Raw genomic sequence first — 16,507 nt, 5'->3', positions numbered from 1 at the left:
GTAAGCTGGAACTTTTTTTTTACCCTCATTTCCTTTTTAATTCTCAAAATTTCTATTAATGCCTTTCTCTTGCCAAGTAATAAATGTATGCCCCAGTTATTTCTTATATCAAGGCTGCCCGACTGAAGAGCCATGAGCCAGCTAAAGTCATCTCTGAGAATGGAGATTGTTTTGTCAGTACTTGCACAGGTGCAGTAACAGAATGCCAGCCTGTCTAATACATTTGCTGAAGATCAGAATGCCACCATGTAGTTGAAACGTTATTCTTCTCTGTGGTGTTTCAGTCTGGCAACTCGGTAATCAAGACTCAACAGCATCTGTGGGATGATAGCAACTATTATCTCAATTCTAACAGCTGCCTTTAAAGAGCCAACACTTTTTTCAGTTCAGTTGCTTTCATATTTTTCACCAGAAATAAAGACTTTTTCCAATTACTTTCTATTTTCTATGTGTGATTGTTCTTCTAATATTGAACTGTAAACCTAATTTTTAGCAATGCGCCGAATCCAGGATTCGGTTCGGGATTTGGCCAGGATTCGGCTTTTTTCAGCAGGATTCTGACAAATCCTTCTGCCTGGCCAAACCGAAGGAGGGAAATCACTTGAATTTTTTTCACAGAACAAGGAAGTAAAAAATGTTTTCCCCTTCCCACCCCTGATTTGCCTATGCAAATTAGGATTCGATTCGGTATTCGGACTAATCTTTCGCGAAGGATTCGGGGGTTCGGCCGAATCCAAAATAGTGTATTTGTTGCATCCTTACAAATTTTTCCCCTTTCTAAAGCCGCTCTGGGAGGGGGTTTGCCATCTCTCTAAACTGTTCTAAATTGAAACATTTAGTTGATACATTTCTTATCCATGGGTGTCATTACAAGCGGCTGTTAGAATTGATACAATAGTTGCTGATACTTCAGAGATTCTGCTCAGAAATGTATCCGCTAAGAGGCAGATTTATCAAAGGTCGAGTTATAGAGTTTTTTTTTACTTCGAATGACCTCGAAACTCAAATAGTATCTAATAGTAAGAAAAATGAATGAATATTACCGACCCGAAAACTCGAATCGAGTTTTTACTTAGAAAAAAACTTGAATTCAGGAAGGCTATTAACGTTTTCAAATGAGTCACTGGACCACTACCATTGACTTCTACACAAACTCGGCAGGTTTTTGGTGGTGAACACTCAAATTCGAGTTTGGATTATTCCCAACTCAAATTTGTGAGTTTTGACTAAAAAAACCAACTTGAAAATTCGAATTATTTTGAACTTCTTAATCTTCTCGGCAGTCAGCAGTAATTACAGAACTGCAGAGTTAAGAAAGAGAAAGATATATATGTCACACAGAATACAATCTCCAGGTATTCTTTGCAACCACGCAAGCAACCTATTCTAAATAATTGTACCCAACTATAGGTGTTTGTAGTGACGTCTGAATGTTAAACATAACATCCATCTTTTCTGTTCTCACCGCAGTCCTGTGCTAAGGTGTTGGTTGTAATACAGATTTGATGGTTTTTAATTCTCCTTCTAGCAATATGAAATTAGATGTTGGTTTGCTTTTTGTACAGTTATGGGATCTATTATCTGGAAATCTGTTATTCAGAAAGCTGCAAATTACGGAAAGACCATCTCCCATAGACTCCATTTTATCCAGTTTCTTTTTCTCTGTAATAATAAAACAATACGTTGTATTTGATTCAAACTAAGATATAGTTAATCCTTATTGGAAGCAAAACCAGCCTATAGGGCTTGTTTAATTTTTACATTATTTTCTAGTAGACTTAAGGTATGAAGATCCAAATTACAAAAAGATCCGTTATCCAGAAAAACCCCACGCCCCGAGCATTCTGGATAACCGATCCCATACCTGTCTTAAAAATTTACTCCTGTACATATTAGTTGGCATCACCTTTACCTGTGTTATTTTCCCCAGAGAAGGGGAGGATGGAGTTAAGATAACCTCAGTTCCTGGACAGGTGGGTCGATTATTGACTGCTGCTCTTTGACCCTGTTCCCATGAGATCTTTAGTACATGATAAGCTTGCAGACTGCATAACAGAAATACACACCTGCTCAGTGACTGGTAATACGATTAACTTTGGAAGTAGCATATGTTGCTTACTCACATGGTAACACTAATACCATTTTTAAAGCTGTTTAAACCTTTATATTATTATTTAAGGATTCACATTTTACTTTTTTTTGTTAAATTACTCAAAGCAAAACAATTGGGTACTGCCCCTTTATGTTCTTAGGTGAGTTAGAGAAATTGTGATGTAACCATTGTCTTCCTCTATTCTTCCCTTAGAGATTGCAATCCGTAACAGTAACATCTGCTTCATATTATGGGGTATTTATCAGATGGTGAACTTTCTCATTCACCCGTTGATAAATACGCCTTTAAAAATCCCATAGAAATGAATGGAGAGGGGCAGCATTTCACTCTAGCTGAGTGTGGTGGTCTCTAACTTCCCTCTTTGAGGGAAGATAAGACCCTATATATACGTGCTGATAAGCTGCCAACTCGGCTTTTCTCCAACTTGTGTATGGCGCCTTAAAGGAACAGTAACACCAATTTTTTTTAATACTTAATTCCCCTCAAAACCTCTATAATAATAGGTAAGGCTTACTTCTACTTCCTACCAATAACCTAAAGCACCTAAGAATTTCAGCGTCTGCAGCTTAAATATATGTAAGAAGAATTTCACCGGCACACAGGAGTTGCAGTAGCAGGGCAAGCCCTTGCAATTTTATTATGCAGTAGTGCAACGTTTCGGGGTCACGCCCCTTTGATGCTTGACAAAGTGGCGTGACCCCGAAACGTTGCACTACTGCATAATAAAATTGCAAGGGCTTGCCCTGCTACTGCAACTCCTGTGTGCCGGTGAAATTCTTCTTACCCTTGTTGTGAGGCGGCTGATTCCTCTATCACTGGGCACCAGGATAAGAACCTTTGGGAGTGTGTGGTGTGCGGCTTCTCCAAAGTTTACTTGGACTGAGCTTAAATATATGCTCACATAATTACCCCTAAAGCTGTCTGAAGGAATAGAAACATAAATTGAGCGACTTCCTACCAATAACCTAAAGCACCTAAGTATTTTTTCAGTGTCTGCAGCTTCAGAGGAATTCAAGCTACTGTTGCCTTTTCGCCTTTCTTCTATGGGGCACTGTGCATGTCAAATTCAAGCTGAAGATGTGAAATAAGCCAAGGGGAAGTAAGCCTTACTTATTATTATAGCTATTTTGGGGGGAAATCAGTATTAGAAAAATTTGGTGTTAATGGTTCTTTAACTTGTAGACAAGTGTGTCACACATCACCTGTACAAGTAAAAAACCATTCCAGATCTGATACATAAAATACACAAAAACCATAAATAAACTATACATTTCCAAACGGTGCTTAGTGTCATCACTTCTAATAAGACTATGACTTCTAATATCCTTGTATATCAGGAGTCATGTTTTCTCTTACAGAATAATTATGATTTTGTGTTCTATTATAACATATTTATTGCTCTTCACACAACAAAAGTGGTTGTTGCATGGTAATATTTTGATGTTTTTGATCATATATTTCAGAAGGCAATTTAATACAATTAACTTTGCTCCCAACTAACCGCTCCCAACATTTGTCTTATTTGGATGGGTGGTGAGAAACTTTGGTGAGTGGAGTTTTAGTTCTCAGTTCTCGGTGTGTTGTCTCTTATGCTGAAAAAAGGTCTTGCCGTCTACAGTACAAGCTTTTATTGCTGGGCATGTAATACATTTTCTAGTTTCTGTTTGGTTTTGGTCTGTTTGATTTTGCCCACAGATGTGGACTTTGGGACAGGATAGTCTGTTGATCTATAGGGGATCGGCTGGAACCTCAGTGTAATAACTTGCTGGAGTGATTTCAGAGGAAACTGATGCTATTGTTGTAAAACTGGTTCAGATAGGGTTTCTTACAAAGGGCTGTACTTTTTCCCTGTATAAGAAAAAAAAAAAAAAAAAGCATAAGAAAGTATTATCACATGTATCACATTCCGGATAGATGACTAACTAGACACTAATGCTTCTTGCCAAACTGACCACTGTATTGTGGGGTGGAACTGCCAGTTTGTGCAGCAGGTTTGCTACAGACTTCATACTATAATGGGCTTGTTGCTTGCAATCAAAGCAGGTGAAGAAGCTCCACAATTATCCTTGCACCAAACCACATTTACAGTGCTAGCTACTCTGTGATATGTTACTCTTTTGTGTTATTGCAACCACCACTATTCTGTTTTATACTGCAGATGTGAAATCCAGCTACAAAGGATTCAGTAAATGTTAGTGAGTTTATTGCAGTGGATGCACTTTTAGCTATCACTACTGACTGCTGCTGGTGTGAGAGGTTTTCAGTGTTTAAAGTGCCATGATGTGGTGGTATATGTGGACATCAAGGGGGAAACTGATAAATTGGGAATAGGAAAGAAATCCTTAAGGAAAGAGTACTATAGATAAAGTGGAAGCAGGAATAAAGAAATGGGAGCACAAATAACAGCAAAACTGTAGTGAAAGACCCAGCATTTGGATCCCTACCACTTAATTGTAACCTAATACAGTTTTAAGACCTGTTATCCAGAATGCTGCAGATCTGGGGTTTTCAGGATAAGGGACCTTTCCATAATTTGGAAGTCTACTAAAAATCATTTCAAAATTAAAGAGGTTGTTCACCTTCCAACACTTTTTTCAGTTCAGGTGGTTTCAGTGCACCAGAATTAAAGACTTTTTCCAATTACTTTTTATTTTCTATGTGTGACCATTTTTTAATATTATAAGTGTAAAGCTGGAATAAGCTCTGTAAAGGTGCCTGTGCACATAAATATATTACCGTCAGATACAAGGTTTTGTACGGTAATCTGTGGTTGTTGCGTATACGCGCTGGACTGATACTTATCTTGCCATGGATGTTGGGCATTTCGCTGATCGAGCAGGTTTGAACATTTTGGTAGTACAGGTATGGGATCTGTTATCCGGAAACCCGTTATCGGGAAAGCCTGTGTCCCATAGACTTCATTTTATCCAAATAATCACAATTTTTACATATGATTTTTCTCTGTAATAATAAAACAGTACCTTGTACTTGATCCAAACTAAGATATAATTAATCCTTATTGGAGGCAACACCAGTCCATTTTTTTAATTTAATATTTACATGATTTTTTAGTAGGCTTAAATTATGAAGATCTAAATTAAGGAAAGATCTGTTCTCCAGAAATCCCCTGGTCCCGAGCATTCTTTATAACATGTCCCATACCTGTATCCCTTCATTCATGTCTATACCGTATGTCAATGGCCAATCGTGTGACATTCGTATGATGTTTACTGATAAAGACAACCTTATATTCAATGATTTATTGTTCTATATACCGAATGTTGGGACCATTTATCTGGCATAGGTAAATAGTTATACAGTACATGTTGGACCAGCTGAAGACCTGCAACTATTTGTCCAAAATGCTTTTTTCTGGAAATAACATTACAAAATGGAAGGGTTAAAGCTGGAAATGAGTTCAGGTGCCATTACATTAAAGGGTTAATGTTAGAAAAATGAGCTCAAGGTGTTTAAGTTGAGCTAAACCTATTCCTTCCCACCAGGTATTAAGTGACCCTGCTTTATTCTCTGCTATTGTTTTCAGTAGCCGTGCATTATGGTGATATCACGGTTATGCATGAAGTGCCACCAACACTGGCTGAGTTCATTTGGAATGAATGGCAGTTATAGGTGTAGGCACTTAACTCTGCTCATAGCACCCCTTAATGCCTTTAAAAAAATTGTCCCTACAATAAAGCTACTCTTACCGTAGTAACACTATTATTTCATAGTGTCATTGTATCCTTTCATTTATATATTCACATGAATAGTGCTCTGAAAAGCTACAGATACTGTTTCATAAGGTTGAATACTAATAATGGTGGCGTTCGTATAACTGCTTCTGTTTTTCCTGTCTCTTTAGTTTTATAAATACCTCTCCAAGCAATAGATAGTTAGATGCTTCCAGACAGAGGGAGCTCAGAGATATCAGGCAACCCAATGTATTCAGGTGATAATGATCTACTCCAGGCATTTTTAAGGGGTGGTTCACCTTTAGGTTAACTTTTAGTATGTTATAGAATAGCTAATTCTAAGCAACTTTTCAATTGGTCTTCACTATTTTTTTTTTTTTATTGTTTTTGATTTATTGGCCTTCGTCTTCTGACTCTTTCCAGCTTTCAAATGATGGTCACTGACCCCATCTAAAAGGCTACAAATGTATTGTTATTGCTACTTTTTATTTGTCATCTTTCTATTCAGGCTCTCTCCTATTCATATTCCAGTTTCTCAGTCAGAACAATAAGTGATGTACAGGCCAACCCGATACCGGTGGTTCTCGCAGGTCTCTGGCGAGTTTGGGTTGAGCTCTTCTGCCTGCTCTCCTGGCCTGTGACCTACACTGCCAGCTTCCGGCTTTATAGACATTCACCCACCCTGCACCTTTTGTAACGTCAAGCCAGGTTTCAGCGGGGTTGGGTTTTTTTCTTGACCTGCACATCACCAAGATCAATGCATGGTTGCTAGGGTTATTTTATCCTAGCAACCAGATTGCTAAAACTGCTAACGGTAGAGCTGCTGAATTAAAAGCTAACTCAAAAACACATAAATAATAAGATATTAAACCAATTGCCTCAGAACACCACTCTCATACTAAAAGTTAACTCAGAAGTGAACAACCCCTTTAAAGTGGACCTGTCACCCAGACACAAAAATCTGTATAATAAAAGTCCTTCTCAAATTAAACATGAAACCCAATTTATATTTTTTATTAAAGCATTCATAGCTGTTGTAAGCTCATTTAAACATCTCAGCTGTCAATCAAATATTGTCTGCCACTCTTCTATGCCTAGGCATAGAGGTGGGGCAGACAATTACTTTCACTTTCCATTCAGCACTTCCTAGATGTCACTGCTTTCCCCACATTCCCCCAGTTCTCTTCACCATTTAATTGTGTAGCCAGGTCATGGGGATGGACAAACAAGATTCTGAAATGATGCAAGACTTGCCTTAATAACCATGTCCACAAAATGGCTCCTGCCTGCTTGCTATAATTATGAGTTCCTAGACTGAAGGAAACATGATTCAGAGAAAAATATATTGGGTAATTAAAGTTAATTTTGTTTGACTAATGTGATAAAATAGGATTTGGAATTATTTTTTTAAGGTAACGGGTCCCCTTTAAGATTGAAGAGGAATTTTGGATTTTATAATGATTTTATTGAATTTAGGGCCATGACAGACCAGGAGATTTGCCACCTGGGATAAATGTGCACTACCATGGGTGAGAAATCTGAATATACCCACCCTTTGTTTAACATTCAAATTGCTTTGTCAAATAACTGTGAAATCCAGCTAGTTGAAAGAAAAAGTCCCCCAGCCCCCATCATCCCTCTGTAACAGGGGTGGGCCATTCAACAGAACAGGTGGATCAGTCTGTGTCTGAATATATTTGCCTATCCATTAATAGGCCATCTGTGCTGAGGATTGCACCTGAGCATATATAATTATATGTAGATTTTGTTACTGAGCTTGTCTACCTCTGTATAACCTCTGCCTGTATGCTTTTAGGAGGTTCTCCAGCAACTGATTGTGATGAATTTACCAAATGTCCTATTAATCAGCAAGGATCCCCTCACTGGTGAGTTAAATGTTAAAATATACAGGGCTGCATATTGTCTAGTGAAGTCCTCGTGTTCCAGGGAATTCACAAAGGTGGGAGAATAAAATTAATGGATTGATAAAAAAAGAACATCAAATCCACAAAAGCCTTACTCCAGTTTCATGAATACAGTTTTGTTTTTTATTTTTTTAAAAAAAAATGTTTTTAGTAGAGCATGGTTGTGAGTGAAGGGGCTGTTTCTTGGCCTGTGCAGCCTAAGAACCTAAGGACTGGCATTCTGTGGATTCTGGCAAATGCCAAAGGGGCTACTGTAAGATGCCATAGAGTTAGACAGTCACCAATTATTGGGACTCTTTTGGCCTCTGTGTAATTTAAATGCTAGGGACTATTTTAAGCCCCAGTCCAGACCTAGTCAGTGTGGCCTATACAGAGATCAATGTATGCAAGTTATCCTCATTAACCAATCCGATACAAACTCCTCATTAACCAATCATCACTGCCTCCATCTTGGCTTTGTATTCATGACCTTTTCTCTGCACTATGTGTGTGTCGTTTGTATCAAACAAAGCAATGAGCAGTTTAGGAGCCAGCTTCACAAAAGTTGATGACAGGATTTCTGTTGGAACAGAGACAAATCAGGGAAGACCTTGTTGGTTCAGTGATGATGTGTGAGAAAGAGACACAGCAGGGAAACCGGGATTTCTTATGTGATCGACTAAAATAGAACAAAGTAGTGAGTTTGAGATCCACAACCCACACAAATATGTCAAAACAGCTTTCATGGAAGACTTATAAATTAAGGTCTCCATGTGCACAAACACTTTATAGGAGCGGTGAGATGTCCCATTATGGATGTTCTTATTTTGTATTTATCCAGATAAAAGCATGGAGGAACTGAAAAAAATTTTGCTGCTGATGTTGGGTTGTGCCGTGCAGGTAAGTCTGTGGTTTGTAATGTGTTAGTGCTCAGATCATCTGGTACAACCAAGAGTTTCCACTCCTGTGATTAAAGGGGTAGTGTACATTTACATTAACTTTTAGTTTGTTAAAGAATGCCCTATTGTTGGCATCATTGCAATTGGTCTTCATTTTTTTATATATAGTTTTAAATTATTTGCTGTTCTCCTTTGCCTCTTTCCAGAACTTAAATGTGACCCTGGCAGCCAAAAGATATTGCTCTGTGAAGCTGCAATCTTATTGTTATCGTGCTCTAGCCATTGAGAAACTTACCACAGGCAGCAGAGCCCCACAGGCTACTAGCGGTGGGAAAAAGCATCTACTGGTACATTTAGGAGCCTAAATTCAGAACTTTGACTCTACTTGTGCAGAGGGTACATTTGCTCTCTCTGCACTAGCGATGCACCACCTCCTCTGATGCTGAAACTTGAAAGTGATACTGTCTTGGGGAAAAAAATTTTTTTTTCAAAACACATTCGTTAATAGTGCTGCTCCAGCAGAATTCTGCACTGAAATCCATTTCTCAAAAGAGCAAACAGATTTTTTTATATTTAATTTTGAAATCTGACACGGGGCTAGACATATTATCCGTTTCCCAGCTGCCCCCAGTCATGTGAATTGTGCTCTGATAAATTTCAGTCACTTTTTACTGCTGTACTGCATGTTGGAGTGATATTACCCTCCTCCCTCCCCCCCCAGCAGGGGGCAGCGTTGCTTTGGCCTCCTCAGTGCTGGAGAGGGGACTGAAATGCCCCTGGTTACTTCTACTTTTTTAAAAAGATCTTTTCATGCAGGCCCTCACCTATTCCCTTTAATTCTTTTGTGCACACCACTGCCTGGTTGCTCGGGTAAATTGGACCAGAGCAATCAGATAACAGCTGAAATTCAAAACTGCAGAGCTGCTGAACAAAAAGTGGAAAAAAAAAGTGAAGACCAATTGCAAAATGTCTCAATGTCACTGTCTACACCATAATTTAAAGGCAAACTTCCCATTTAGCGTAAAAACAACCTTCAGTAGCTCATAACCCAATGTGAGAGTTCTATGATTAGGTGGGGAAAAGCTCACCGATTGAGAACATTCAGAATTGTTTTCTCTTACCAGTCTGGCTTATTCTTAGTAGAAAATGCAGAAAGTCTAACCCATTTCTCCCATCACATGGAACAAGATACCAAACAGGCCGTAAGATCATATGCAGCAATTCTTGCCGATTACACAAAATCCTATAAAACATATCGTGATGATTTAGTCATTATTTATGTTATCACAATCCATTAATACTTTGCAAGTTCTTCTCCCTGGATATTTTATACTAGCTGCACTAAGTGCCTTGGTCCTGTTTGGCACAGAGCAGGTATAATTTGTTTCTCTTTCAGTGTGAAAGAAAAGAGGAATACATTGAAAGGATCAAGCAGCTGGATATTGAGACTCAAGCAGGAATAGTATCTCACATTCAGGAGGTAATAATCCTAAAGGCTGTTTAATAATTCATACTCTAGAGGTAGCACATTATTTTGTTTTAGAGATAATGAATGGGCCTCATCAATGAGATTCTTTTTCTTACTTCAGAACACAGGGACTGTGGAGGATCAGTCTCTAGTGCGGAGCTGCATGCAGATTGCTTTTATTTAGATAATAAAACATTTCTTAGTTGTTACAATTTTTAGATGGCATTGTCCATTCAGTATATCTATGAGTGGCAAGGAGTGTGTGTATTGGGGAACGTGGTTTAAACATTTCTGGTCCACACCATCAATAATAATAAATACAGGGGCTTATAAATGTCCTTTATAGGGCCTTGTGGGCTGCAGTGTATCTAAAGCCATTTTATCTATTCTGTTTCACATGCATTGCTCCCTACCCCCTCCCAAACCACACTAGATGCATTCCCAAATACAGCTCTGTTCCCTTATACCAGATTTACAAAACAGAGGTATTGCAGATGAAAGCCTCCGTGTTTGGCCGTGTCACTTATCATTTCTGACTCCATGGCTCTGATCAGTGAGCAGTAGCATGCCCAGTGGAAGCCTACCTCATTGTGGTTACCACTGTGCATACTGTCCTTAACAGTGCTTTTTATTTGGGTAAGGGCAAGGGAGCTGTACAGGGTCACAAATACTATACAGGAGGGTATTTTTTTCTTTAAGGATGATGGATGACATCTGTTCCTCCAGTGAGGTATTGCACTAGCTGTGTTATTGAATTTCCCATTTCTTATAATACACTCACAAAACATGATGCTGTTAAACACATTTGCCCCCTTTCCCCCCTAACCAATCAAATCTCTGCTTTTATTTTTTAACAACTTGCAGTAGACTAATCAAAACTTCACTGCTAATTGAATTCTCTGGGTAACTGCACAAATGCAATATAGTACTTGTTAGCTTTCAGTCCATCTGTGTCTTCTTCACTTTTAACCAATTTCAAATGTTGTATCTGTAATATATTTTTGCAGGTAACCCATAATCAGGAGAATGTGTTTGACCTTCAGTGGTTAGAACTTTCTGACATGGCACCAGAAGAGCTGGATTCACTCTCCAGGAACATGGCCTTGCACCTCAAGAGGCTTATTGATGAGAGGGATGAATGTAAAGAGGTAAATATAAATATATATATATATATATATATATATATATATATATATATATATATATATATATATATATATATATATATATATATATATATATAATACACAAAAGCCATGAATATCTTGTAAATTATATCCTTATAAACGGTGAGTTCTGATGTCATCAGTTATAAACGGTGAGTTCTGATGTAATTTCTGTCACATGACTCACTGAAATTTGTGTATTATAATAAATAACGTACCCCCTTTTGCAAAATATGAGGATATTAGAAGTATTATAATAAATAACGTACCCCCTTTTGCAAAATATGAGGATATTAGAAGTCACCTCGGAGTTCCATGACCTGTATAAAAACACTCGGCCTTCGGCCTCGTGTTTTTATATGGTCATGAAACTCCTCGGTAACTTATAATATCCTTATATTTTACAAGAGGGGGTACTTTATTCACTATATATTGGATTACCAGCGGGCAGTCTTCAACCTGCACTCTTTAAAACTCTCTAAATCTGATCTAATCCCACTAAACTAAACATTCACTTACAGTTCAGAAACAGGATAGTGGTGGGAGAGCACAGACAACACCTAGCTTTGACTTCTGTAATGGTATTGATAGGGTGTGTAGACTGTTTGAATAGCAGCATAATGTGAATGTGAATTATTCCTTTTTAATGTTTTAAATGAGTTGTACTTAAAATCACCCAGTGTTGATTAGCTTTCTCTGGAAATGCTACTTTTCTTGACACCTAGACAAGAGTTCATAACCACTGTCAGTAGATAATAGATAATTTAACATTTGTGTTTCAAATGAAAACCGTATACAAGAAAAGGTTATCTTTGAGGTATGCAGGAGATATGGGCCTAGGTAACACATCATTGCACTAGGAATCCTTTTTATCAGGCTGTGAGATCTCTCAGTGCAGGAATTGCACTATTTTAATTATATCTGTACTACAGTATCCAACGTATTTTAGTTGTTTTTGGTTGTTCAGCAACAGTTTTCTTACTACATGCAACACTCATGTTTCCTGATATTCAGGTTTATGGAAATTCTTGTGTCTTTAAATTTCTTGGGCAGTGGCGCAGGGTATTGCAGTACCAACATGTAACAGAACCATAACCATTAGTATGCAGTAAACTATGCTGGGTATTCTCCTCTGTAGTCTGATACAGAAATAGCTAAAGGGGAATTGCATCCCTCATTGAGATTGTATTTGGAGAGTATCCAGTGACTGAATTACTGAAGTAATGTAAAGGTATCACAGGGCATATTATTAAATAGAGATTTTTTTTAAATGGCAGGAGGAAAATATGTATTTGTATTAAAGGTAGCACTCATGTTTAGGTTTTTAAAGTAGGTCATTTTCAGAAACAAAAATTATAAACGAATACTAATTTATCTTTCATCGTTTGTAGCATAAACCAGCACATGCAAACTGTTACAGTAAAATAAAGATGGTGTTCGATAATGTTAATTTGTATCTGAACTCAGAGTAACCATTAATACTGCAGCTGCCATGTTTTTGCAGGTAATTGTGGATTTGACACAGGAGAGGGATTATTTGCAATTCCAAAATCACCCAAGCCCAGTGAAGTCTTCAAGTCCTGATACTTCAGCCAACATGGTCAGTCATCTGTCCAGTGAGGACAAGAAACACCTGGCGGTAGAGCTTGCCGAGAGCAAAGCAAAGCTCCGTAGAATACGTCAAGAGCTGTAAGTCTGTTACAGTAGCTACTGCGCAAAATGTCATATAAGCTATAAAGTTGGGAGGATGTCCTGTTGCAATACAGTGTCTCATAATATTTCCATAGCTTCATCTCGCTGTTTAACCATAAGTTCTTTGATTATCCACCATAATATAGCAAAATGCATTGTTTTCAGGGAAGAAAAATCTGAGTTGTTGTTGGATACAAAGCATGAAGTTGAAAGACTCAACCTGGAACTACAGAAGATTAAACAGGAGGTAGGTGTGATTTGTTTTTGCCTCTTAACTGAGAAAAACCAATTAGTGCTTTTTCATATTTTTTTTTTTAATATTTATTAGGTCTACCCTGTTTTTTTATTCCATGGACAGTGGGAATGCCTGAATATAAGTTAATTTTGGACAAGGGTTGCAAATGGGAAAGCATTTTTGTTCATCAGATTAAAAGGGGTGGGCTTTGCCTGAAAACATTGCATATCGGACAAAGAAAAACAGAAGTGCTGACAAAATACACATTTTTGTTTAATTTTTGGGGGAAAAAACACTACCTATGACCAATCAAACAGGAATTGCACAGCATGAACTTGCTTCAGTGTTCCTAACACAGATTATTTTGCATTTTTGGAATGAGTTGTAAACAAAAGCAAAGACAATATATGTGTAGTTCACATGAACATACACACAAAATTGTTTTTATGCATTCTCCACAGGACAGTTTCTGTGTTTGTCATAGTCAGAGATTTCCCATTTATTTGAAAGGTTAGTGCAGGCATGGAAGCGCCTTTTGATGCTACAGTTCTCCCTGACTCAACTATGGTGGTTTAAGCGCTTCATGTACCATCCTATGTTTTTCCCAATCACTATACTGCCACTCATACTAATTTTATGTAAATAGATAGTATAGTCTGCTCATAAAGATGGTGAATATTCTGCTGGTTTCTTAGCATTTGCCTATGGTATGATTTTCTTTTTTAAAGAACTTCCAACTTGCTTCTGAAGCACGGACAGCCCGCACCTACAGAGATGAAATAGATTCCTTGAAGGAAAGAGCCAGTAAAGTGGACCGTTTGGAGAATGAGTTGGCTCGGTGCAAAGAAAAGCTGCATGATGTCGATTTCTACAAGGCTCGAATGGATGTATGTGGTTTCCTGTTCTGTGTTACACTTACTCTGTTGGTGTTGAGTGACTATAGGCTTACAAATTCCTGCAGCTTTTTGCTTACTTCAGGGAAATATTTATTTTTCTATACATTTGTGGTATTTTTTTTGTTGTAAAGGCTGTAAGACAACATAGGGAGTGGACCCTGGTATGCCATTCTCTCAATAATTGCATTTCATGTACCACTTCTGGTTTCAATAGGAGAGGTTATAAACAAGTATCTAGCAAATAAAGACTGTAAGCCTTATTTACAAATGCAGCCACATGTGTGGTCATGCTCAAATGTATTGCATATGCCATTCATTAAAGGTACTTGCATTCAAACATGATACTTGCACGTCTGTAAAGTTTCTGTAAGCACCAATGGGTCCACCCAGTTTGCTCTTATGAATTTGTGCCCCTCCCTATTGACACTGGGAAACCCTTAAGCTATTGCCACCTATAGTGGGTTGCAGCAAGGTGGTGTTGGGTTTGTGTTCCAAAATTTCAATTCGAAAATGTGCAATTTGCATTTGTAAATCAGGCTTCAATTATTAATAGACAAAGCTAAAACTGCAAGATGCCTTTACAGAGGCATAGGCAATTATAGCAATAAGTAAAATAAATATTCTGTAAGCGATATTACCATTGACCACCAACAAGTTTTTAAAAATGTTATCTAGCAAGTGACAGCAGTAGTGTGTGTCCTGGAGCTTTTTTACTTAGCTCTAAAAATGAGTATGGCACAGTTCTAAGGGAACTGTGAATACAATTTAGAATAATAACAGCAGCATAAAAAAGAAAAAAAATCACTATAGTTAATGCTGAATGTGGAAGTGCTGCTCCAAGAGATCAGAATCATACTAGTAAGGGGACAGTATACACATAAGACCACTGCAGGCTGAAGCTGGCAATACATTGATCTGGCGTGAAAGGTGCACCTTGAGGTGGGCAATATTGGGCAAAAAATATGATCACAACTATCAGAAATGTGGCTGATTTTTGGGGTCCCCGCCTATATGTCCATCATTGTAATTTGAATCTACCTGATATCGCCCCCCTCAAAGTTACCCAACAAGTGGATCTTTCAATGTTTGGCCAACTTTACTTCTTTATTTCTGGTAGCTTTACTTGTTGGTGATTGCTAGGGGATATTGTACTTGTGCAAGCCTTCACCTGTTGTGTTAGTGTGGGTATTTGTTTACAGCCTCCTTACAATGTGTTCAAAGTATCCACAATTTGGTGCTGTTATAATTATTGTGTAGAATATCTTGCTTTAGAGAGAGAATTTAGTCAAACATTCCTTTCCATGGTAGATTAAATTACTAGATTGCCTTAGAGGGAGAGGGCAAAGAGAAATATGATCTCATTAATGTTGTATGCCAAGAACTGCTATAATGTTGCACCACTAGTTTACACATTGCACATATTTGTTAGATATATAGACTGTTGTATTAGTGCGCTTTATTTAGGATTAGAGAAATCATGTACCACCATACTGATTTTTTGCATCTTATCATAGTAACATAACATAGTAACATAGTAAGTAAGGTTGTAAAAAGACACATGTCCATCAAGTTTTAGTTTTTGTTTTTTTAAATCTGCCTAACTAACCCTAATACACTAACCCTAATACTCTAACCCTAATACCCTAACCCTAACCGTTATCGCCAATAAACATTTTTTAATGTAAGAGAGAAACCCTTGGTATCTATAAGAGTGATCTAAAATCTGAGGTTGAACAAATGTGATTGTCTGCATTTGAAACTAAAAATGCTCCCTTTGTTGCTAGTGGATCTCCAGAAAATATCTTACTACAAATGATAAGACTAAAATCCCCCTCCATGGCTAGAGAACTTATATAGCGGTGTTCTTCTTCAGTCAGCTGCAAAAAGCTACCATATTATAGATGAATGCACAGAGGCTTATGGCAGATTTATTTAAATTACAGGAACTGAGGGAAGACAATATGATTCTCATTGAGACAAAATCCATGTTAGAGGAACAGCTGGCTGCTGCACGAACTCGGACAGACAAACTTCATGAGTTAGAAAAAGAAAATCTACAGCTGAAGTCAAAAATTCACGACCTTGAACTGGTAAAAAAAAATCCTTAAATTTCCTCTCCCTTTTTTTTTTTTTTTTAAATGATTTCATGAATAGTCTTGAAAGGTTTGACTGTGTACTTGTTCAGTTCTTTGAATGAACAAATTGGACTGTATTGTTCAGTCATTAAAAAAAATATGTAAAATCTTTTAATATCTAAAAATACATGTTAATAATAAAATACATGATAATAATAATATGGGAGAGTTCATTGATCACATTTTCTACAGTGAAACCATCTGTTTTGTTTGCTAAAGCATATGACACATGATTCGGATCTCTCTCTTGAGTTTATAGTGGGCATATACAGGTTTTTGATGTTTTTAATGGCACATACATTTTCCC

The 16,507-nt window shown here is 37.6% G+C and overlaps 1 protein-coding gene across 3 annotated transcripts in view; it reads left to right on the top strand.

Annotated features, from left to right (window-relative positions):
* LOC108698716 (protein Daple) overlaps positions 1 to 16,507 on the top strand; it is a 71,325-nt gene that overhangs the window by 31,018 nt on the left and 23,800 nt on the right. For all 3 annotated transcript variants that reach the window (XM_018230421.2, XM_018230422.2, XM_018230423.2), the window contains exons 4-11: positions 7,622 to 7,691; positions 8,551 to 8,609; positions 10,005 to 10,088; positions 11,084 to 11,224; positions 12,747 to 12,931; positions 13,100 to 13,181; positions 13,898 to 14,056; positions 16,009 to 16,155. In XM_018230421.2, the coding sequence (XP_018085910.1) occupies positions 7,622 to 7,691; positions 8,551 to 8,609; positions 10,005 to 10,088; positions 11,084 to 11,224; positions 12,747 to 12,931; positions 13,100 to 13,181; positions 13,898 to 14,056; positions 16,009 to 16,155 (927 nt within the window). The remainder of the gene's footprint in view (positions 1 to 7,621; positions 7,692 to 8,550; positions 8,610 to 10,004; positions 10,089 to 11,083; positions 11,225 to 12,746; positions 12,932 to 13,099; positions 13,182 to 13,897; positions 14,057 to 16,008; positions 16,156 to 16,507) is intronic.

Source organism: Xenopus laevis, chromosome 8L, assembly GCF_017654675.1.
Source record: "Xenopus laevis strain J_2021 chromosome 8L, Xenopus_laevis_v10.1, whole genome shotgun sequence".
Lineage (NCBI taxonomy): Eukaryota > Metazoa > Chordata > Amphibia > Anura > Pipidae > Xenopus > Xenopus laevis.
The sequence above is the reverse complement of the archived record's forward strand: the minus strand, read 5'-3'. Positions and strand labels throughout refer to the sequence as shown.